At 44.8% G+C, this 25,189-nt stretch overlaps 4 protein-coding genes across 4 annotated transcripts in view; 3 read left to right on the top strand and 1 right to left on the bottom strand.

Annotated features, from left to right (window-relative positions):
* sacm1lb (SAC1 like phosphatidylinositide phosphatase b) overlaps positions 1-7,261 on the bottom strand; it is a 30,110-nt gene extending 22,849 nt beyond the window's left edge. The window contains exons 1-5 of the mRNA XM_080427351.1: positions 7,134-7,261; positions 5,976-6,073; positions 4,886-4,960; positions 4,167-4,294; positions 864-1,013 (exon numbers count right to left, since the gene is read on the bottom strand). Of these exons, the coding sequence (XP_080283477.1) occupies positions 864-1,013; positions 4,167-4,294; positions 4,886-4,960; positions 5,976-6,073; positions 7,134-7,162 (480 nt within the window). The 5' untranslated portion in view covers positions 7,163-7,261. The remainder of the gene's footprint in view (positions 1-863; positions 1,014-4,166; positions 4,295-4,885; positions 4,961-5,975; positions 6,074-7,133) is intronic.
* A 3,726-nt stretch (positions 7,262-10,987) lies between these two features.
* Positions 10,988-12,970, top strand: LOC308083612 (long-chain-fatty-acid--CoA ligase ACSBG2-like; the record flags this gene model as incomplete). The annotated part of the gene is made up of 1 exon (XM_080425927.1): positions 10,988-12,970. One exon carries the CDS (start codon positions 10,988-10,990, stop codon positions 12,968-12,970), a length of 1,983 nt encoding a protein of 660 aa, XP_080282053.1.
* Positions 12,971-14,791: 1,821 nt separating this feature from the next.
* On the top strand, positions 14,792-16,822 carry LOC308083611 (long-chain-fatty-acid--CoA ligase ACSBG2-like; the record flags this gene model as incomplete). Its single annotated transcript, XM_080425926.1, has 1 exon — positions 14,792-16,822. One exon carries the CDS (start codon positions 14,792-14,794, stop codon positions 16,820-16,822), a length of 2,031 nt encoding a protein of 676 aa, XP_080282052.1.
* Positions 16,823-19,951: 3,129 nt separating this feature from the next.
* On the top strand, positions 19,952-22,256 carry LOC308083610 (long-chain-fatty-acid--CoA ligase ACSBG2-like; the record flags this gene model as incomplete). The annotated part of the gene is made up of 2 exons (XM_080425925.1): positions 19,952-19,993; positions 20,157-22,256. 2 exons carry the CDS (start codon positions 19,952-19,954, stop codon positions 22,254-22,256), a joined length of 2,142 nt encoding a protein of 713 aa, XP_080282051.1.
* Positions 22,257-25,189: the final 2,933 nt, after the last annotated feature.

The raw sequence follows: 25,189 nt of genomic DNA, 5'->3' as shown, positions 1-25,189 counted from the left end.
CCCTCGGCAGATTAGGTCTGGCCCCCATCCATAGAGAATTTATTTCTCTCCCGCAGAGGTTGTGCGGGACCAATCAGGGCCCAGTATCCAAATGTGGGCGGGCTTATCACCTTATTTGGAGCAATGACGTACAAGGAAGCACTGCTCTGATTCGTTCGTACAAGGAAGCACTGCTCTGATTGGTTTAGGTCTAACCAATAGAGTCCGTTTGGATCTTTTTGTAACCGCCCCTTGGAAAAAAATCTATCGTTGATAGGGACCAGACTAATATCCACGCAGTGTGTCGTGTGATATTGTCTGGCCACGCGAGGCTACCTCTCATACACACCGATGGCTCACCCTCTCTCCTCTCATACACACTGATGGCTCACCCTCTCCTTCTCCTCTCATACACACTGATGGCTCACCCTCTCTCCTCTCATACACACTGATGGCTCACCCTCTCTCCTCTCATACACACTGATGGCTCACCCTCTCTCCTCTCATACACACTGATGGCTCACCCTCTCCTTCTCCTCTCATACACACTGATGGCTCACCCTCTCTCCTCTCATACACACTGATGGCTCACCCTCTCTCCTCTCATACACACTGATGGCTCACCCTCTCTCCTCTCATACACACTGATGGCTCACCCTCTCTCCTCTCATACACACTGATGGCTCACCCTCTCTCCTCTCATACACACTGATGGCTCACCCTCTCTCCTCTCATACACACTGATGGCTCACCCTCTCTCCCCTCATACACACTGATGGCTCACCCTCTCCTTCTCCTCTCATACACACTGATGGCTCACCCTCTCTCCTCTCATACACACTGATGGCTCACCCTCTCTCCTCTCATACACACTGATGGCTCACCCTCTCCAGTAGGCTCATCTCCTGGAACTCTGGGCTGGTGTTAGCCAAGCGCTGCAGACTGTGGGTCAGGTCATAGTCTGTGGCAAAGTAGAAGCCGTCTGTGTAAAGGACGTTGTTGAGCATGGACAAAAAACCCTTGTTGTCTTGCATCTGAGAAGAGAGGTTTACAGTGTGACCAGAGGAGAGAGGTTAAGGCACCGAACAGAAAGAGAAAAAGAAATGATGTGCCCTTGTGTGTGTCGTGTTATTTTGAAGTTCTAAAACCTGGACGAGTTCGTCGCCAGATTTCAAATACTTCATTACTGTACCATAGGGTTTTCTATTTAAGCGTAAATAAAGGATGTGGTACATAAGCATTTGAGATAAGCGTTTGAGATTCCCACATTTTCTTCTATACAATTACCTGAAGAATTCATTAAATTATTATCTGCATCGGGCTACAAGTGTGCAGCCTTTTTCGGCACAAGTGTGATGACTTGTGTAGATGAGCAAAATGTGTGAATATCATGAGCCTTTTTCTTTTTATAGAAACACTTTCTAATTCTCATACTTCACTCCCAAGAGACATTATTCCCTGGAGTCCACTCCCAAGAGACAAACCTTTGGTACTATATAACCTTTGCATTTCTCAATCACGATAAGACAACATTCAGTGACAGCTAAAGATAAGTGACCACCATGGAAACATGATAAAACATGCTTCTTGCAGGGAGCATACGTATATCATGCACAGTATACATCTGTCTCTATGCTCATGCACCTTCATATCTTATCTCAGGTACCATGAGTAAATATGTAGATCATTTGTTATTTGTTTTTTTCTTGTTTGATCTCCTTTCGCCCCTTTTCTTCTTCCCTTTCTTTCTCCTATGGAAATAACGATACGATGGTAACTATGCATGAAAACGACTTTCACCCACTTCTTTACTCTGTAAGCTGTGACGTGACAATAAAGCTGATTCTGATTCTTCTCTCTGGAATTCAGGCTGGCACAAAACTATCAAAACTTTGCATATTTATGAGCTTGAGTTTAACTATACATAACTTTTGTTTCAAAGTAATGCACTAAACTTGCATGCTCATATAGCTATTGCTGTTATTGCATATATCATGTTATATAATACTTGACACACCGGTAGGTAAATAATTCAGTTGCATATACTGCTGCACTTGCCTGTAGGGGGCCAATGCTGCCTTTTTACGCTGCATTATTGTCTCCGCCGAAGGTGGAGAATATGTTCTCGCTTTGTGTGAGCAAACATTGTTAGCCAAGCTAACATTGGGCAAGCTCCACGTGACACGTGTCAATTTGTTGACACCAATGCCTCTGATTGGCTAGAGGGACGCGTGACGTAATAAAATTCTATAAATAGGTGTGTCACTTCAAAAAGTTCTTACTTCAACTTCAAAAAGTTCTTACTTTTTGAAGTGAGGTAAAACAGGATCAATCAGACTTGATTGGAACAGTACCTTCAGTAAGTCCAAGTCACCCGTCTGTGCGTTTCCCTCTGAGAACACCTAACATTGGTCAAGCAAAGGCGCAGAAGGCCAAAGCTAAGAAAGCATACTCATCTACAATTGTAACGTAGAAGAGGACTAGAGTTGAAATGATCCCACAACAAAGCCGAACTCTTAATACGTGTCAATATGTTGACATCAATGTCTCTGATTGGCTAGAGGGACGCATGACGAAATACAATCCTATAATAAAAAGGTGTGTCACTTCAAAAAGCCGTTTACGTTTTTGAAGCGAGGTAAGACAGGATCAATCAGTCTTGATTGGAACAGTATCTTCTAGTCCAAATCACCCGTCCGTGCGTGTGTGTGTGTCCCTTTGAGAACACCTGACATTGGTCAAGCAAAGGCGCAGAAGGCCAAAGCTAAGAAAGCATACTCATCTACAACAGTAACACAGAAGAGGACTAGAGTTGAATTGATCCCACAACAAGACCGAAATCTTAATACGTATTAATATGTTGACACCAATGCCTTTGATTGGCTAGAGGAATGCATGACGAAATACAATTCTATAAATAGGTGTGTCACTTCAAAAAACCGTTTACGTTTTTGAAGCGAGGTAAGACAGGATCAATCAGTCTTGATTGGAACAGTATCTTCTAGTCCAAATCACCCGTCCGTGCGTGTGTGTGTCCCTCTGAGAACACCTAACATTGGTCAAACAAAGGCGCAGAAGGCCAAAGCTGATCATACACATACACCTTTTTATTTAACTACAGTATATATCCTTTACTCTACTGTATCTCATTAGTTATTGCTATGATAATATAATTGCTATAGTCTGCTGGCGGAGACTTGTGCTCCGAGGAGCACATTTTCTAGTATTGATTCTGTTTTTGGAAAAAGTGACAGCCCAAGTAGCCTGGCCACAAAAGACTTGGCAGTATAACAGCGTGTCATATTTGACCAATCAGTAAACCATGCAGTCAAACAAATTGGCACACCGGCCAGGAGTCATGGACAAAAAACAAAGGCTTCATTGTGTAGCAGCCTTGAAACGTGATGCTAGCTGAAACTGAAAGCACTTCTTGTTCAACCTGACAGCATCTTGTTTTCTACCTCTCCGTTTGCCAAGCACTCCAACCACTGTGTGTCACTTAAACACAACCAGAGAATGCAGTCTATTCTACACACACACAAGACATACTCAAGACGCCAAGCATTCTCACACAATTAAGAGAAATGTGTGCTTATCTTTACCAGAAACTACTGCATGTTAACCACAGGAGGAAATGACGTGCCTCAGCCTGTCAGTCTCATAGCCTGCATACCACTTTAATGTTAGTACAAGAACGCCTTGTACTGCAGTCTGTCCAAAAGTAAAGTCAACTTGGGCTGCAACAGTTTATCAAAACTACTCAATTTAACCCATTAAGACCTGAGGCCGATTCGTACAAATGCCCTCTGAGAGAATATCAGTAGTTCTCACACTTTCAAGATTTTTCAAAAATGTTGAAAAAGCTCACAGTGCGTCACTTCGTGCCGCGCTGCGAGCTTGTACATCTGATATTTTTGAATAGCCAACGCTTAAAATCTAAAATGACACGGTTTCACTGGGTTAATAGATTATACAAAATCATCAATTAGCAGACTTGGGTTTTGATTCGTTGATAATAAAAAAAAAAGATATTTATTTTATTTAAAAAATAATATTTTTATTTTTACTATTTTATGAAAACGTCATTCTCAATTATTCGCTTAATCGAAAACATAATCAATGGAATAATTGCAGCTCTTGTCAACCCACAAGAGCTGTGCAGAGACTGAGGGCGGAACGCCGCCTACCTGGTTGTCTGTCAGGTGTAGCACCGTCTTCTTATACGAGATCACATCAAAGTCCAGGGCTTTCCACACAGCATGGCCCAGGAGGTCACCCACCTTCTTCTTCTTTGTGATGACAATGAGGTACATGCCTGAGAAAAGAGTCGGTGTGTGAATGCAATACTATGAAGTCTTTTAGCTCAAGACCCAAAAGAGAAATTAGACCGGGACCCAAACTAGGGAACCCAAACTAGTGAAAATAGCAGATCTACAAGCTCCCAACGTGTAGATCTGCTATTTTCACTTCTTAAATGTTATTATTTTTTTAATATTTATATTTATGTATTCAAAACTATGTTGGAATTAATTTAATTGATGAAAAGTTGTGATTTCTTTTTTTCTTCTTTTTGAAATATACATTTGTTTCTTAAATGGAAGAGACGAAAAAGGGGATATTTACTCACGACCCAATTGGCCCGCGACCCAAACATGGGTCCCGACCCATTGTTTGGGAAACAGTGTTCTAAAGTATTGCCGCTATTAAACAAAATGCACTTTTGCTCCATCAAGTACAAATGCAGAAAGGAGGTCCCTACGTATTTTTACTATTTGCTAAAGTGTGATACAGTACATCATTTAGTGAACCGCTGTTGTGTTTGGCAACAGGAGAATATTGTCCATGTTTTTACAGCTGGTTTGCTCCAGAATTTACAGTACCTCTTTCATGACAAAACTGAACTTACCAGCTACCAAGCGAATCGTCCCCATGATCCCACATATTGGCCTCGTCACGGCGGAGGGAGGAATGTCCTTCCTCACTAGAGATGGGAACAGAGACAAGGTTGTAAAGTAGCACCAAATCAGTCATAGTGTGTGTTGGCAAAGAGACAGAGACTCTGTTTCATGGGCTCAAGGAATCCACTTAAATCTATTGCTGAACAGTTGTTGTCAACATCAATTCCCAGAATCTAGAAACAACAGTAGTTCATTGGCCAAGCACAAATCATTTGATTTTGGCAGATAACGAATAGAAAGCTAATGTGCCACTGTGTTATTATAAAAGGTACTAATACAACTTTACAAGGGCAGTCTTAGACCCATCGTAAGATTGGCAGATTATGGAATATTTACATAAGTTATGTTAAAGGTAACATGAACACAATCAGCATGCCTTGTTCACAGATCCAAAGCAAACATAAACTAACTCACAACCTCAAATTCCCTCTGTTACGTCAATGTGTTGTAAATATAGAGTCTGTGTAAAGTGGGACGACTGATTTACCCAATACAAATGCAACGGCAAGTTCAGGGTCATCATAATCACAAGTTTGTGATGCTGTTCCTGTGCATTCCACTGAGTAGTCCATTTCAACCAGGCCGGTTTACATTACAGATCAAGAGATCAATTATGCATGATATACAATGCAGAATGCAGATCATATAGCTTCTACACCTGACCTGTCTTTCTATACTGTTTTACTTTTTCTCTCTCCATTCCTCTTCCCTTTCCTGAAAACTGCAAATGATGGGAGCTTGTGCAAAAAATAATTTCACCCACTTGTCTACACCTGACCTGTAAACCAGCGATGTGACAATAAAGCTGATTCTAATCATACAAGCAGCACATCCATGGCACTCACTCTCTCACACACACACACACACACACACACACACACACACACACACACACACACACACACACACACACACACACACACACACACACACACACACACACACACACACACACACACACACACACACACACACACACACACACACACACACACACACACACACACACACACACACACACACACACACACAGCTTGCCTGTGAGGGTCATTTCTGTTGACACCCTGTCAATGGCAAGGACATCATTGGCGCCATCATCATAGGCCTCAATGTAGAACCTCTCTGGTGTGGTGTGCCTAATATGGTGAGGAAAGAACAACACAAGCAAGGGGTTTACATTCATGTACACATCTGCTGTAATTTTTTTACCTCATGTACATACATGTCACTATATGCATATTTTCCTCATTCCTCCCAGATTCGGCACAAACATGGGGATGAATTCATTCTACCGTTATGCCACCAAAATGTGGAATGCCCTACCAACAGCCATCAAAAAGTGTGACTCTCGAGTCCCTACCCTCCTTCAAAACCGCCATAAAAGAGCACCTGTCTGCAATTTGCAACAGGGACAAGTTTGCCAAAAGAAATGACCCCCCCCCCCCCAATGTTTTTCTGTAATAACAATTGTACTGCTCCTAGTGTTGACGATCTCTTGTAAAGTATTGTATGTCTTGTTGAATTGAATACACAGGACCACAATGGAAACAAGCCCTTAAACAAGCATTATTGTATAACTGTACCTTTTGCAAACTGTTTTTATTATTATTATTATATATATAATTATTCAATCAATCCCACTCCACTAATGTCAGGAAGCTTTGTTATTTTTTTTAACCTGTTCTATCCTTGTTAGTGTGGTTTCCTCTAGCAGGCAACAGGGCAACCACCGTCTTATATTTCCTTCTCTATTCTTCTTTCCCTTCCCTGAACAACTACAAATGATGACACTTTCACCCACTTCCTTACACCACCTGTAAACCTAGTGCGATGTGACAATTAAAGCTTATTCTGATTCAGGGTTTTACTACAGCTGATAGTTCCTATTCATGGTGGCATTTATCAATCACAACACTGGTACATATGAAGGCACACCATAGTGCGTTAAAGGGTGGCTTTGACACCTTTAAAATCATCTCTGTCCATTCATTATTATCATTTATTGTAAACAGTGGCTAACATTGCTAGCATTAGCTCTCTGTACCCCAGGCAACAACTAGTTGTCTGCGAATGTAAAACACATTCATTACATGAATGGAACCGTCGTATATTCCACCTGGAACAGACTGCCATCTCCACAAGAACACACAAAACAACGTAAAATGTTAAGAATTACTCGTCTCTGCTGGGACTTACAGGTTGAATCTCTCGTAGGTAGTCGCCATCTTTTCCTCCTCCCGGTCAGTGACGTGTCAGTGTGGCTGTAATGTTGCGGGACTCCCCTCTTCCTTTGGGTGTTTCGCCCAGGTGGGCGTGGTTATGTGCCAATCCCCTACCCCTGATCCTAACCTAAAACCACGCCCTCCTGGTCGAAACACCAGGAAAAGAGAGAGTCTGGTAATATTGCTGCACGCTCGCGGCGTCACGGGCTCAAAAAGAGCAGATCTGACGTGCATAATAATAGTAATACAAAAAAAACAAAAAAACAATACATAATAAATTATAATAATAATATTTTTTTATAATATTATTATTATAATACTTGTAATAAATACAATTGTATAATTATATTTCCTTTCTTTTCTAATTCCAATTTGTGGCAAAAGTGGTAACACAGTGGCATACAGTAACAGTAAAAAGAATAATAACTAGAAAATGTGCTCCTCGGAGCACAAGTCTCCGCCAGCAGACCCGTGCTATTTTAATAGCACGGGTCGTCTTGGTAGAACGGGTCGTCTTGGTAGAATGCGCGTGGTTTTTGGTGTTCTGCAGGGGCGACTCGACTGAATATGTAGTGTCTGCATCTAAAAGATGTTCTTCTTGAAGCAATGTGTCATATGGGAGTCGTCGTAATTGACTGGTTTGTTCAAATGCTTGTCTGTCTTCTTCATCTTCATTGTCTTGAACAGTTTCAGCAGTTGATTGGTGTGTTTGATCTATGTCAGTTTTCAGCTCTTGAACCTTCTGCTGTTCCTCCTCCAGCTCTTCAGCTGTGAGGCTGACAGGGGAAACTGTGGAGGAGTATGATGTCCCTGTTGTAGATGAGTATGCTTTCTTAGCTTTGGCCTTCTGCGCCTTTGCTTGACCAATGTTAGGTGTTCTCAGAGGGACACACACACGCACGGACGGGTGATTTGGACTGGAAGGTACCGTTCCAATCAAGACTGATTGATCCTATCTTACCTCACTTCAAGAAACGTAAACGGCTTTTTGAAGTGACACACCTATTTATAGAATTGTATTTCGTCATGCGTCCCTCTAGCCAATCAAAGGCATTGGTGTCAACATATTGACACGTGTCACGTGGAGCTTGACCAGTGTTAGCTTGGCTAGGGGCCATGCTCACACACGGTGGGACGAAGCGAAAACAGACACGGGACGGACAGAGCGCTGCTTGGGACGACAGCTTGGACAGAACCAGTCTCCTTCCGGGACAGGACAGACTTCAGTCTGGGTCTCAAACACTGCAAATGATGTCCTCGGTCACATCCGTCACACAGTAACATAGTCTCTGCGTCTCCTTTCCGTCTGCACAGTTTACAGCGAGCGTTGAGGAGAGACTTTGCCCAAATGATGCTCTTTTCCAAAGTGGACAGATGGACAAACACTTGGGAAAGACTGGAGCAGGACTGCAGAGATTCTCTCCAACGTTCCAAAACCATCTTACCACTGGCACTGCCATTGTCACTGTCACTGGACGGGTCGTCATTTTTTCTTCCTGTTTTTACCGTTCTTCTTGTCTTTCTTGGACTCCTCGCCGCCCAGAGGAACTTGGAGGAACCTGCGTTCGATTTCCTGTTCTATTTGAAACAGGGCATGAGCAAGGCAGTGGACGGTACTGTTAACTGGCTGAGAGTCATCCACCTCCATCTCCTCTCCACCATTCATCTCTCCGTTCTTTCTGCCATCAGCAGCCAGCAGTTCATATTGTCCTCTCTCCAATGCTGATCTCCATGTCTCTCTCTCCGTTATCTTCAGCGTTTCCAGATTTCCTTCGTAGATTCTTTCCTCAATGTCCAACAGCATATCTCTGAGTCGGCTCTCCACGAAACTCTCAGCTGTAGCAAGGGATTCTGCGGCCTTGGTTTTATAATTATATTTGACAGCAGCAGTGTTGTTCAGTATCTGTGTGATTCTGTCTTTCTCCTGGTGTAGCGTCTCCTTGAGGCTGCTCTCTCTGTGACCTTGCGGGTTCAATGCCTCCATCAGCTGCTCCACCTCCTCCACCGAGCTGTAGAAGGCCCATTGGTTGGGGCGTATGACTGGCAGGCAACTGGCAGGGATACAGGTGGGGCTATGTATGGTGTCCATCGGTGTGTCCTGCTGTCCTTCATCCTCCATCTGTTCATCCTGTAGAGATGCAGGGTGGGGTTCCAGCATGTCCTCCGTCAGCCCAAAGTAATCATCCTCCACAAACAGAGCACAGGTGGAAGGGAAAAACCAGTATTGTTTGTAGATTCTGTCTCTGCCCAGAGGAACGAGCGACGTACGACGGAAAGCCTTCTGGATACGATTCTTCTTCTTCTTGAACCTTCTGCTGTTCCTCCTCCAGCTCTTCAGCTGTGAGGCTGACAGGGGCAACTGTGGAGGAGACTGCCTGATGTCCCTGTTGTAGATGAGTATGCTTTCTTAGCTTTGGCCTTCTGCGCCTTTGCTTGACCAATGTTAGGTGTTCTCAGAGGGACACACACACGCACGGACGGGTGATTTGGACTGGAAGGTACAGTTCCAATCAAGACTGATTGATCCTGTCTTACCTCACTTCAAAAAATAAAGGCTTTTTGAAGTGACACACCTATTTATATATTTTATTTCGTCATGCGTCCCTCTAGCCAATCAAATTCATTGGTGTCAACATATTGACACGTGTCACGTGGAGCTTGACCAATGTTAGCTTGGCTAACAATGTTTGCTCACACACGGCGGGACGAAGCGAAAACATATTCTCCACCTACGGCGGAGACAATAATAATAAGTAGTTGTATAATTCAATTTAAAATAAAATATAATTCCAATTTGTGGTGAAAGTGGTATAACACATAGTGGCAAGTAGGCCTACCTTGTGCATGAGATTAGACATAAAGCCAAGGTGCAAAAAGCCAAGGGCACATAGGGTTAAAAATAGGTAGGCCACCTTGCCAGGCTGCGTTGTAGTAGTGTGAACAGTTTGTGACTGGGCTGTGACGACGTCTGGTTCTGCTGAAGCAGACTGAAGGTTTTTGCGTGAATGTGAATGATCTGGCAATACTTCGATTAGTCCGGGTGCGAAACCATTATTAAGCACTGTCTATGAAAAAGCGGACTAAGGATGGGTCTGGGTGAAATGAAAGCTCTTTAGAAGACCAGGGATGTTGTTGGGTGTGGCCAATGCTGTGACAGACTAACAGTTAACTTAGTTTTGCTTAAATTTGCTTAGATTATTTAATATTAAGATCTATGTCGATCTTGTCAGTGACATCTGGGGATATAAATGATCAATGGAATTACACTGCTGTGCGCCCTCAACAGGGAGTGAGATGCACCTATCATTTCTGCTTTTCACTTTACTAGTTAATGTTAGGGTGGCCTACTTCAGAAACAATCATTTCATTCACTTTGTCGCTCAAATACCGGCAGTGGATGTCTCAATGCACATGTTGACGCAATTAGTCCCTTTAGGGATGACTTGACAGCGTGAGAAATAGGTGGTGTGTCAGTGTGACTGTGTGTGAACTGTGAAGAGCATCATTTGCGCATGTCTCATGTTCTGGCGTTGTTAGGCTACAGTTTGTATTGTGTAGATGTCAAATCCGCCTGCATAAATCGGTGAGAGCAGAGGTGTGTACTTTGTGTGATGACAGATTAATGCTATAAAGGGGTTGTTTTTGGCGGTATTTGTTCAAAGGAACTTGGAGGAGAGAAACCATGTAACAAGACAAAACACAACCAGAAGACGAGAAAAAAAAGGGGAAAAGAGAGCAAACCAACCTGCAAGTGAAAGTAGCGAGCTCTTGATCTACAAGTCCAGGAGCTCTCCTTTGAACGTCCTGTTGAGAAAGCCCAGTAGTGCCATGTGGAGCCTGCCTTTTTCATCAACAGCAGATGAGCCTCGTCTGTGGACATCCAAAGGCAATGAGGAAGTGACACTAAGAATAGAGTCTGGTGTGAACAATGAGCCCCCAATAATGATCCACCAGATGTTCACCTCAGCAGTGGAGCGCTTCGGCACCTTCACCGCTCTGAGCTGGAAGGACGGTGAGCAGCAGAAGGTTCTCAACTACACAGAATACTACCTGACCTGTCGAACGGCAGCCAAGAGCTTCCTTAAGCTCGGTCTTGAGCGGTACCATGGTGTGTGCATCCTGGGCTTCAACTCCACCGAGTGGGTAATCTCTCATGTTGCTGCTATCTTGGCAGGAGGTTTTGCTGTGGGCATCTACACCACCAATTCTCCTGAGGCGTGTCAGTACGTAGCAGATAACTGCAAGGCCAATGTGATTGTTGTGGAGAACCACAAACAGCTTCAGAAAATCCTCCAGTTTCAAGACCAGCTGCCGTACTTGAAAGCCATCATCCAGTACAAAGGCACTCTAAAAGAGAAGAGACCAAATCTTTACACATGGGCAGAATTTATGGAGCTGGGACGCGACGAGCCAAATGCTCCACTTGATGACGCTATTGCCAGCCAAAAGCCCAATCAGTGCTGCACGCTCATCTACACGTCGGGGACCACAGGGCAACCCAAAGGAGTCATGCTAAGCCATGACAATCTGACATGGGCAGCCTTCGCCCAATGCCGTCATGTACAGGCATGCTTAACAGATGCCACTGAGGCCCAGGAGCGTGTTATCAGTTACCTACCCCTCAGTCACGTCGCTGCTCAGATGGTTGACATCTGGCTGCCCATGAGGATTGGAGGGGTCACTTACTTTGCGCATGCCGACGCACTCCAGGGCTCCCTAGTCGACACTCTAAGGGAGGTGCATCCCACATTCTTCTTGGGTGTCCCCCGTGTCTGGGAGAAGATGGAGGAGAAGATTAAATCTACCGGTGCCCAGTCGTCCACCGTTCGCAGGAAGGTGGCCACCTGGGCCAAGAATGTGGGGCTACACACCAACCTCAGCAAGCTAGAAAATGGTGATGACAGTCATGCGCCGCTCACCTACCACATTGCTAAGATGCTGGTGTTCAACAAGGTGCGCAAGGCACTGGGTCTGGATTGCTGCAACAAGTGCTACACGGCTGCTGCCCCTATCACCAACGACACTCAGGAGTTCTTCCTCAGCCTGGACATCCCTGTGCACGACATGTACGGTATGAGTGAGTGTGTCGGACCTCACACCATGTCCAGGGACGACACTTTCAAACTCACCAGCAGTGGGAAAGTTTTGGAAGGGTGCAAGACGAAGATTCACGACCCAGATGAGGAGGGCATCGGTGAGATCTGCTTCTGGGGTCGACACGTCTTCATGGGCTACCTCAACATGCCTGAAATGACGAAGGAGGCCATTGACGCAGACGGATGGCTACACTCTGGGGACCTGGGTAGGCAAGATGAGGATGGTTACCTCTTCATTACTGGACGCATCAAAGAACTGATCATCACAGCAGGTGGAGAGAACATACCTCCTGTTCCCATCGAGGACGCTGTGAAGAAGGCCATACCGCTCATCAGCCACGCCATGCTGATCGGAGACAACAGGAAGTTCCTGTCCATGCTGCTCACCATCAAGTGCGGTGTGAATGGTGAGACGCACACCCCAAAGGATGAGTTGACACCCGAAGCCGTGGAGCTGTGCAGGAAGCTGGGCAGCAAATCCATGCGTGTGTCTGAGATCACCAGCGGGCAAGACCGCGCTGTCCATGCTGCCATCCAGGAGGGAGTCAATCAGGTCAACGAGAATGCCACCTCCAACGCCCAGCGCATCCAGAAGTGGATCGTCCTCGACCACGACTTTTCCATCGACGGGGGAGAGCTAGGTCCTACCATGAAGCTGAAGAGATCAGTGGTACTGAAGATGTACAAGGAGCAGATTGAAAACTTCTACAAATAGGGTGGCCATCCCAGTACTCCTAAACAACCACCTGCCTCCCAAATAGAGCTGTGTGCAAGTAGATTATTTAAGTGGGTGCCATCCCCCATGTTAGCTAACTGTCCAAAATGCCCCCTTGGTAAAGCAGAATTAAACTTGGATAGAAGTTTGAGTTTTGTAGTTTGCTGTAATGTACCTCTAAATATTGGCAGGATATCTTAATTTAGAACGAGCAACTGCCCCGCCCCCGTCCATTGAATTCCATGGACAGGTGGTGCCATCTTGGGAGGTTTTCGGCTATTACTTTCAATGGTGTGACGTCATGTTCTCTTTCTTGATAGATTTCTCTGTAGATTAAAGAATGTATGATCAAATTAAGTATTTATTCACCTTTGGTGGTCATGTGACTGGGGAGTAAAAACAGAGACAGATAGATACCATATACCATAAACTGCATTTTAATTCTTCTATATTATCCTATGTCATACCATGCACTGTATATCTGTTGTTCGTAGTCGGCAGCTTGCATTGGGGTTGCCAACAAAGTTCCATTTTTGGCCAGGTCATATTGTATTTTTTATTAGATATTTTCCTATGGCATGGCTCCACAGGAGAGGTCAGTTGTCTACATAATAGGTCTGATTGTCCAGGCTAATCTCTCAAACCAACCTGGACGGATCACCAAATAATTACCTACATCTTTTTTGTTCTCTTTTTTTTCTTCGCTTAATGTAATCATTACTTGAATAATTAATTTTAATCAATTTTGGGCTGAAGGCGTGCTTATATAAATGTGGATCATAGATCACTGACATCATAGACCAGTCACATGAATTCCAATCGTCTGTTTGCAGGTTACGGTATATTGTATGTCTTTAAAATGTCTCTATGAATTGAATACACAGGACCACAATGGAAATAAGCCCTCAGGGCTTTTTGTGTTATCCTTTTAGCACCACTGTATAATCGTAACACTCTACTATTTGCAAACTGTTAATAAAGTATTAAATCAATCAGTCAATACAATGAGAGTTTTATTACTAAATCAAAGTAGCTATGTTAAACTATTTTGTAACATTTGCTTCCAGTAACTTGGCATTGTGTATTGCTGAGGACCCAAGGGAGTACAGTGCCCAGTGTGAAGTCAGTCGGATCAGCAGTAAGATATATTATTACCCTATATTAGAATTGTCTAATGGAAGCGAGGGCAGGCGGGCAGACTATGCCCCGGGCCACATCACTCAGACTCAGACATAACCATAAACAATACCTGATACGGCAGATACGCCCATATATATAGGCAGGACCACGGCCACGACACTATGACTCAGACATACGCCCATATATACAGTAGGCATGTCAGTATGACTCAAACCAGAAACAAACCTGATACGCCCATATACAGGCATATAGAGATCCGGTTGTCCAGAGCCTATGCCCATATATGGTCATGTGCATATATGGGACAGGCCGACTTCAAACTCGGCTTGCGCATCTGCAAGGACTCAAGGGAGTGCTCGCCGCCGAGTAGCTCGGGTAAGCAGTTGTCCAGAACCGCTGATATGCCCCTATATGGGCAATGGACATGCCACTGTATGAGCATATAAAAAGTGCTGATATTGCGTTGTTATGCAATGTTATGTGTGACATCAGACCACTGCTATATAAGGGTTGACGTTGGTGACTTTCACATTCTGCTCACAATAGTAACATGATAGAAAAGCACGCTAGGAAAGAGAGATACAACGTAGTGCACTAAGAGAAGAGATACCTGCAAGCAGAAAATAGCCAAAAAGTACCAAGAAGCAGTCCAAGAAGCGGAAAGCTCTCTCATTTGTGCCCATGACTACTGAACAGGCTCTACCACCCTTGCCCATACAGAATGTCCAACGCCCAGTCTACATGTCAATACCAATAGCAGATAAACCTCGTCTATGGACATTCAAGGGCAATGAGGAAGTGACACTGAGAATGGCAGAGTCTGGCGTGGCCGCTGAACCCCCACTAACGGTCCACCAGATGTTCACCTCAGCTGTGGAGCGATTCGGCACTTTCACTGCTCTCGGCTGGAAGGACGGCGAGCAGCAGAAGGTTCTCAACTACAGAGAGTACTACCAGGACTGTCGGACGGCAGCCAAGAGCTTCCTCAAGCTTGGCCTGGAGCGGTACCATGGTGTGGGTATCCTGGGCTTCAACTCTCCCGAGTGGGTAATTTCAGACATTGCTGCCATCTTGGCAGGAGGGTTCTCCGTAGGCATCTACACCACCAATTCTCCTGAGGCATGCCAGTACATAGCAGATAACTGCAAGGCCAATGTGATTGTTGTGGAGAACCACAAACAGCTTCAGAAGATCCTCCAGGTCCAAGACCAACTGCCCTACCTGAAAGCCATTATACAGTATAAAGGTACTCTAAAAGAGGAGAGACCCAATCTTTACACATGGGCAAAATTTATGGAGCTAGGCCGAGCTGAGCCAGATGCTCGCCTTGATGATATCATTGCCAGTCAGAAGCCCAATCAGTGCTGCACGCTCATCTACACCTCAGGGACCACAGGGCTGCCCAAAGGAGTCATGTTAAGTCACGACAATCTGACATGGTCAGCTTTAGCTCAGAAATGCCACGTGCATCTGCCAGACGCCACTGAGGCCGAGGATATAGTGGTCAGTTACCTACCCCTCAGCCACATCGCCGCTCAGATGGTTGACATCTGGGTTTCCATGAAGGTTGGAGGGGCCACCCACTTTGCACAGCCAGATGCCCTCCAGGGCTCCCTGGGCATCACTCTAAAGGAGGTGCGTCCAACATTCTTTATGGGCGTACCCCGTGTGTGGGAGAAGATGCAGGAAAAGATGAAGTCTGCCGGTGCCCAGTCGTCCACCGTTCGCAGGAAGGTGGCCATTTGGGCCAAGGACGTGGGGTTATACACCAACCTCAACAAAATTAACCAAAACGGAGCAGTTGGTCGCGAGTCGCTGAACTACCGTATTGCCAAGAGGCTGGTGTTCAAGAAGGTGCGCAAGGCACTGGGCCTGGACCGCTGCGACATGTGCTACACAGGTGCTGCCCCCACCACCAAAGACACCCAGCAGTACTTCCTCAGCCTGGACATATCCTTGTACGACGTGTATGGTATGAGTGAGGTCACAGGACCTCACTCCATCTCCAAACCCAACGGCTTCAGACTCACCAGCTGTGGAAAGGTGATGCCAGGGTGCAAGACAAAGATTCACAACCCAGATGAGGAGGGCATCGGTGAGCTCTGCTTCTGGGGTCGACACGTTTTCATGGGCTACCTCAACATGCCTGAAATGACGAAGGAGGCCATTGATGCAGAAGGCTGGCTACACTCTGGTGACCTTGGTAAACATGATGAGGACGGATACCTTTTCATAACCGGACGCATCAAAGAGCTGATCATCACAGCTGGTGGAGAGAACATACCTCCTGTTCCCATTGAGGACGCTGTGAAGAAGGCCATACCGCTCATCAGTAACGCCATGTTGATCGGAGACTACAGGAAGTTCCTGTCCATGCTGCTCACCATCAAGTGCCAGGTGAACGGTGAGACGGGCACCCCAGAGGATTACTTGACACCCGGGGCCGTAGAGCTGTGCAGGAAGCTGGGCAGCAAATCCCTGCGTGTCTCTGAGATTGCTGGTGGCAGGGACTGCGCTGTTCATGCTGCCATCCAGGAGGGAATCAACCAAGTCAACGAGAATGCCACCTCCAACGCCCAGTGTATCCAGAAGTGGATCGTCCTGGACCATGACTTCTCCATCGACGGGGGAGAGCTTGGTCCTACCATGAAGCTGAAGAGATCGGTGGTCATGGGGATGTACAAGGATCAGATTGAGAACTTTTACAAATAGGTGGCCACTCCCAACAATCACCTTGCCTCCTAAGTAGAACTGTGTGCTAAGGATGTAACAATATTGTCGCAATAACAAAATCTATCAATATTATCGTGGCAGTACTGTCGTTAACGTGATATCGCGATAACAAAAAAAATCTCAATATTATCGTGGGCCTCAATATTATTGTGGACCTGTGGCATCATCTACCATAGGTATTCAGGCTTTGAACAGCAGCGGAGTAATGAGAGTGAAACAGCCTGTCTCTCTCGCTGGTCACTTGGTTATTTAGCTATTATTTGTGTTGGTTTTAGGCCTATTATATTCTCAGTAAACTCTAACACATTGTACAGTAGTGATTCTCAAACATTTTAATGTTAGGCCACAGACCCCAATTTGATACTTGTTCTTTTTTATGTTCTTGCTGTCTGGGAGAATTGTTTTTCTCCATACTTCAACTTTCTATGTTTTTCTGTACATTAATGCCCTACTTCATCACACAAGAGTGTTGCACAATCGTAAATCGCGATGCGACCCGTTGTGAGCTTGTAGATCGTAGATGTACTGTATGCTGTATCTGGGACCCCAATCTATAATGGACCTGTAAGGGACAAGGGTCCCTTACAGGTACCTTACAGGACAAGGGTCCATTTACGGGTCCATTTGGTACACTCTGAGTTACTGTTCAATATCTACATGCTCCCACTAGCTCAGATTATGGAAAACAACAAAATAAGCTACCATCGTTATGTAGACGATACACAAAACTACATAACCGTATCACCAGAGGACTATGGTCCAATACAAACACTGAGTAAATGCATTGAACAAATCAGCAACTGATTGTGCCATAATTTTCTTCAATTGGAGCCAAGGAAGACAGATTAAAAGTCTGCGCCCAACTCCAATGGGTAATGTTAACTTCTTGCCAAGTCATAAACCTTGGTGTAGTCATGGACTCGGACCTACATTTAAACAGCCACATTAACTCCCTGTGTAATAAAGCTTTGAATGGTTTAGGGCCAAAATACATTATGATCTTGTACGATATCATGAACCATCCAGATCTCGCATGGCATCTGGGAAAGGTCTGCTTTCTAAAACCAAACATAAACGTAGGGAAGCAGCATTTAGTTTTTATGCACCACATAATATGGAACAAACTCCCAGAAAACTGCAGGTCTGATGCCACTTGTATTGCTTTTAAAACACAACTAAAGACCTTGCTGCTGCCTTTGATCGAGTTACTTTTCTTTTCTTCCTTTCTCTTCTGCACATAAACTGTAATCTTTTTACTTCTTTTGTTTTGCTTTTATGCATCCTAATGTCACTGTATAATAGTGTTTCCTTTACTTGATGTTCTGTGTAAAGCACACTGAATTGCCTAGTTGTTGAAACGTGCTATATTTAAAACTGCCTTGCCTTGCCTACACCCCTAACTAATCTCATAGACTGGCCACATGAAATCCGAGATCAACATGGAAGTGCTGTTTTTATACCCTTCTTGTTCTTGCAGGTTACTGTAGATATTCACTCTGTTTTGTTAGTAAATCAAAGTAGTAGGTTCTGACTGTAGGCCAACCAACAAAACATAATAATTAAAAAAGAATGATAAGATAAAAAATAAACAGCCAAAGACTTAATTGAAGATGCTGTTATTTAATTTCATTGTTATTTGTTTCAACGTTATTTCATTCATATTTTCATAAATGAAAATATAAATGTATTCTCAAAACTGATGAGTGATGTTCCAATTTGTAACACCCGTTTCCAGTAAACATACTATTTATAGGCCAAAAGTTGTCGCTGTCGATGTTAAAAATGAAAAATGAACCTTATCTTCATATAATTGCCACAATTGTCTCTTCTCTCTGTGTCTCAGAGGTGGGCTACGGACAGTTCAGAAACCCGCATACCAATGACATCATTGATGGGATTACAAGCTAATAGAAACTACAGCCTTTCTCTTCCTGGAAAGTTAGGATGGTTAAATACAAACTTGTTAGATAGAAACATTGTTCTTGCATTAATAACAAAGATGGTGATCCATACTCGGGAACGATTCATGTTTTAAATGCGTGCCGCACCCTGTTATGCAATACCTGTTGTACCCCTCTTCAGAGTGCCTGTTGTACCCGACTGTGTGTCTGTGTCCCTTTTATGCCCATATATGGAGATTCTGTCTGTTTGGCCCATATCTGTCTGTTTGGCCCATAACTCTTGAACCATACGTGGTTCAAAAAACAAACAACAAAAAAGCAAACTCAGGATCATCACGCAACTTCCCATTTAGGCCTGGACAATTTCCACCTGCCGAGACATGCCATTTTTCTCAGAAAACACTTTCTGCTAAATAGTATTGATGATTTCTTGTATTGTATGTCTTCGTATGTCTTGATGAATTGAATTCACAGTGGAAACAAGCCCCCAGGGCTTTTTGTGTTATCCTTTTAGCATTATCGTATAACTGTACCACTGTACTTTTTGCAAACTGTTAATAAAGTATTCAATCAATCAAAAACTCCTATTTTGTCTCAAATTGAAACATTCTTATGTGATTGGTACACTCTGAAGTCATGTGATCACGATAGATCAGTCAGAGTTTATAGTGACAGTGACTTCAAATTCAGGATTACGTGTGTGGCAAAAATATTTACAGGTTCAAATTCCAATGCACACGTGTGTTAATTGCTTATAACGAATGCTCAAATCAAATCGATTTGCTCTCAAATTTTGCAACATATCTATCACCATACAACTTGATTGGTCCCGACGGTCCATCACTTGAAACCGTTTTCTCTACCATTGCATTGGTGACCCAGAATGTATAATGTTCAAAATATTCATTTTCATTCATGTTTGGTTGGATGCTTGTCTGCTTGAGCAGTGCTCCAGTGTCCACTTTGTCATTACATGATGTGTTGTCGCTGAGATCCCCCACCAGTGGCAACAGAATCAGCTTTTTGATGAAAGCCGGATTTTGAAATGCTGCATTTGAAACCTGGAGCCTACCGTTCACAATGCGGGGACAGCGGGATGTGTGAAAAGTCATGGAAATGAGGTACTATCTATCTGGACACCCTGAATGTCATCAATATGAAGTCATAGTACTGACATCATAGACTGGTCTGGACTCCATACTTGGGCATGACTGACACAGAACTCCATATGGGCATAAAAGGGACACAGGTACAACAGGTTCTCTGCATAACCGGAGTGGCAGGTGTTCCCAACGGGCATCGGCCTAGTGCAATGTCAAATTGAGTACATTTGCACGCAAATCGGCATTATTAGGCAATTTTCGTTGTGTGACATCAGATGAGTGCTATAAGGGTCGACTTTGTCATCATAGTTGTGCTCACAAGAGAAGTGGAGAAACAAAAAGTCAAGGAGACGAGACAACAATAGAAGAGGAAAGAGAACAGGTAATAAAGACAAGACGACAAGAGTAGAGGAAAGAGAGCAGATAATACAGACGGATTCCATGTCAGTACCAATAGCCGAGAAACCTCGCCTGTGGACTTCCAGGGGCAATGAGGAAGTGACACTGAGAATGGAGGAGTCTGGTTTGGCCGCCGAACCCCCACTAACGGTCCACCAGATGTTCACCTCAGCTGTGGAGCGCTTCGGCAACTACACCGCTCTGGGCTGGAAGGACGGCGAGAACCAGAAGGTTATCAGCTACACAGAATACTACCAGACCTGCCGCACAGCAGCGAAGAGCTTCCTCAAGCTTGGTTTGGAGCGGTACCATGGTGTAGGCATCCTGGGCTTCAACTCCCCTGAGTGGTTGTTTTCTGACATTGCTGCCATCCTGGCAGGAGGTTTTGCTGTGGGCATCTACACCACCAGTTCTCCTGAGGCGTGCCAGTACATAGCAGATAACTGCAAGGCCAATGTGATTGTTGTAGAGAACCACAAACAACTTCAGAAAATCCTCCAGTTTCAAGACCGGCTGCCGTACTTGAAAGCCATAATCCAGTATAAAGGTACTCTAAAGGAGAAGAAACAGAATCTCTACACATGGGCGGAATTTATGGAGCTAGGACGCGGCGAGCCAGATGCTCCACTTGATGATATCATCGCCAGTCAGAAGCCCAATCAGTGTTGCACACTCATCTACACCTCAGGGACCACAGGGCAACCCAAAGGAGTCATGCTAAGCCATGACAATCTGACATGGACAGCCTTAGCCACCAGCCGTCACATACATGTGACAGATGCCACCGTGGCTCAAGAGCGTTTGATAAGTTACCTACCCCTCAGCCACATCGCTGCTCAGATGAATGACATCTGGGTCCCCATGAAAATTGGAGGGGCCACACACTTCGCACAGCCAGATGCCCTCCAGGGCTCCCTGGTCAACACCCTGAAAGAGGTGCATCCCACATTCTTCATAGGCGTCCCCCGAGTCTGGGAAAAGATTCAGGAGAAGATGAAAGCCACTGGTGCCCAGTTGTCCACTGTTCGCAGGAAGGTGTCTGCCTGGGCCAAGAATGTGGGGCTACACACCAACCTCTGCAGGATAACCCAAAACGGAGTCAGTCGTGAGCCGCTTACCTACCACATTGCCAAGATGCTGGTGTTCAACAAGGTGCGCACAGAGCTGGGCCTGGACTGCTGCGACAAGTGCTACACGGCTGCTGCCCCCATTGCCAAAGACACCCAGGAGTTCTTCCTCAGCTTGGACATCCCTGTGTACGACGTGTATGGTATGAGTGAGGTCACAGGACCTCACTCCATGTCCAAGACCAACGCCTTCAGACTCACCAGCTGTGGGAAGGAGATGGAAGGATGCAAGACGAAGATTCACAACCCCGATGAGGAGGGTAACGGTGAGCTCTGCTTCTGGGGTCGACATGTCTTCATGGGCTACCTCAACATGGCCGACAAGATGGAGGAGGCTATGGACGCAGATGGGTGGCTGCACTCTGGTGACCTTGGTAAACATGATGAGGACGGATACCTTTTCATAACCGGACGCATCAAAGAGCTGATCATCACAGCAGGTGGAGAGAACGTACCTCCTGTTCCCATCGAGGACGCTGTGAAGAAGGCCATACCGCTCATCAGTAACGCCATGTTGATCGGAGACAACAGGAAATTCCTGTCCATGCTGCTCACCATCAAGTGCCAGGTGAACGGTGAGACAGGCACCCCAAAGGATGAGTTGATACCCGAGGCATTGGAGCTGTGCAAGAAGCTGGGTAGCAAATCCATGCTCGTCTCTGATATTGCTGGTGGTCGAGACCATGCTGTCCATGCTGCCATCCAGAAAGGAATCAACCAGGTCAACGAAAATGCCACCTCCAACGCCCAGCGCATTCAGAAGTGGATCGTCCTGGACCATGACTTCTCCATCGACGGTGGAGAGCTTGGTCCTACCATGAAGCTGAAGAGATCGGTGGTCATGAAGATGTATAAAGATTACATTGACAAATTCTACAAATAGGTAGAAGTTTGTGTCTGGGTAGCTCAGTCGGTAGAGCACTTGCCTCTTGACCACAAGGTCATGGCCGGGCACCGGCAACTCAGCGAATGAATAGCACGGCTTGGGTGTGGCAAGTCGTGCTTTAAGTACTGCTAGCTGATGGTAGTGTTGCGCTCCACCTCAGCAATCCATCTCCCAGGGGTCTAGCACATTGCGAAACGGGGGGATAGACTCCCGCGCTCTGGCTGATACCGACAATAAGCCTCTCCGACCTACTTACTTACTTACAAATAGGTTCCCCCCCCAGTACTCCTGACCACCCTTGCCTCGCAAATAGAGCTGCCTGGATAAATACATACTTGACAGAGACACACAACTGAAAAGACTTACACAAACCAATACACGTTATGCCTTTTCAGAAATTGACTCCCATCTCTCATAATATTAACTATCTTTTGTTGTTTGTGTTGTGTGAAAAGAATATAAGCCATTGCAAAATATCTATGTGCCGTTTTTCATTCCAAATTCAGTGTTGATTGTCACTGCTGCCCCTACAGGCTACACCTCCCTGCTATCAGACAGATGTTTCATATGTGGCATAGAAGAAGGCTCCTTCTTTACATTCTACATGGTTATGTGCAAATGTTAGAACATTCTATCAGGATATTTGTGACACGTTTACCAAAATTACAGGTGCCCCATTTCCATTAGACCCTGAACTTTGTCTTTATACTAGTGCAAAGTTAAGAAAAAACTAAGTTTAATTCATAGAGGTGGTTCTTGGAGTTGCTAGGAAATGCATAGCAATAACTTGGAAATCTGACTCCCCCATCCTCATAGCAAGATGGTTCTCAGAGATTAATGAACAGGTGTATTCCTCTTGAGAAGATTACTTATCTTCTAAGAAATGTGCTTGACAGCTTTTTGAGGATTTGGCAATCTTATCTATTCTAGATGGAAGAGTGTGAGATGGAAACAGCGCCCTTACCTGTATGAAAACTGTCATAGGTCAGTGTTTATATTCCAGTTCGGCTCTGACATTGTTTGGTAATACTACGTGTCTTCAAGTTTATATCCCCCCCTTTTTCTTTTGTTTGTTCTTATTATAGTTTTTATGATTTTTTTAATAAAGTTTTAATATGGTTTGGCATAATGTCGTTTTTATATAGCTCTATGGTCTGCATAGCCGGGAATCGAAAAAGGAACTTACTGTCAGGCAACAATTTTCTTTCATCTTAACATTTAGTTTTAGCGTCTATTGAAATTAGTAGCATAAACAGTCGAGCTGGTGTCTTGAAATTGCTACTTTGTTTGGGTGTCCATGTAAATTACATGACAGGAATGATTGAAAAGGAGAATAATAGCCAACATTTCAGTCCAAGGGCCACTATCGAACGAACTAGCGTATAATACCCCTGGAGTTGCGTTGAGTTATGTTGAGCTACTTTCCCCTCACAATAAGGCTTATTATGAGCAAACAAGCCAGGAAAAATAAATACTTTATACAATTTAAACCTTAATAAAAACTTGGGAAAACCTAATGAGAGAGGTCTTGATAGCTGTCTTTTTTTTTCTTGCCCATGAAGAACAGCTGTAACGAAAAAACATCACATGGATGCACCTGGGACGTATCATCAGTGTTCTAGCCTGGGGTCAACAGGTGTTTCGGGCCTCGCAACATACACCCTCGCCCAGGTGACCCAGCCGGTGTCGATCAAGCCCGGACTTACGTCCCAGTTAGCTACCCACGGTCAGTCGTCTTAGGGCAAGACAGTGCCACTCAATCTGCTTGTCCGGAACTAGCCTGGGGGAGAAGAGAGGCTCTGGCATGTGGAGGGGCTAGGCTCTGTGGATGGCCTCCTGGCCGGGCTCCTCCTCCGTCTCACCAGGTCCAGGACCTGAGCGTTGCACCAGACTCCCCCGCTCCAAACATTTCATTCTGGCGTGGTTTCTTGGGCCATGGTGGTACTGTAGGCTCCCAGTCCCCGTGCAGCTTGCTTGAATGGCCCTCCTTAAAGGCCTCAACGTGGATTTGTTGGGCTTCCTCACGGAAGACACAGGCTTGGGCGCCAACCCATACTGCTCCCGGATGCCGTCTACATTCCGGCTGTCACCCGTCCCTCCGGTGGGCACCAAACTATTCCTGGTTGTCACGTAGTCTATTCCTATGAGCCACTATAAATAGAATAACTATAGCTCAGCTGATACTGATACGAATATAAACTTACACTAATTGGTTCTCAGACGACATTTTTCATTTTATTTTATTATTGTATTTAATTTTATTGGCAGCGGCACGGACTAGATGATACTGTCTTATTGCAACGGTGGAGCTGTATTTTATTTAAATGTTTTCACATGAGAACCAGGCTGATATACTGACTGCTTAGCAGGTATAAGCCTGCACTGCCACTATCTGAGATCCAGAAGAAACATATTTTGATCTTTTCTAGTAACTAGAACATTTACTTTTTTCAAGCTGAGTTGCCCTACCAACAGCCATTAAAAAGTGTGACTCCTTACCCTCATGGAAGGACAAGGTAGAGGGTAGAGTGGTAATTTATGAAACATGGTCTAATTATTCAGCTCACAAACAAACGAGAGGGCGATGTGTTTCTGCAGGTAAACACCACCACACTACTCCAGTGGCTGATGACTGCTGGTATAGAGGGAAATGAATTGGTCAAATTAACTTCCCTCTGTTGCATACTATGCCTTTAACACCACCAATACTTAACAATAATAGTGCAGCAGTTAAGCAAACCAATTGTGCATTTTAGGAAAGAAGCATGAAACTTTCAGCATATCATCTACATACCCCAAGGTTTGATTTCAGACGTGGAAGCACTTTCAGATTGACCTCTGGTGACCTTGAGTGGTCATTGACCTCAGAATTGCATTTTTGGCACTTTTTGCCCCATTTTTCTCCATTATAATAATATATGCTTGTTAAA

The sequence above is a fragment of the Gymnoscopelus braueri genome (genome assembly GCF_963280865.1).
Source record: "Gymnoscopelus braueri genome assembly, chromosome: 4".
Lineage (NCBI taxonomy): Eukaryota > Metazoa > Chordata > Actinopteri > Myctophiformes > Myctophidae > Gymnoscopelus > Gymnoscopelus braueri.
The sequence above is the reverse complement of the archived record's forward strand: the minus strand, read 5'-3'. Positions and strand labels throughout refer to the sequence as shown.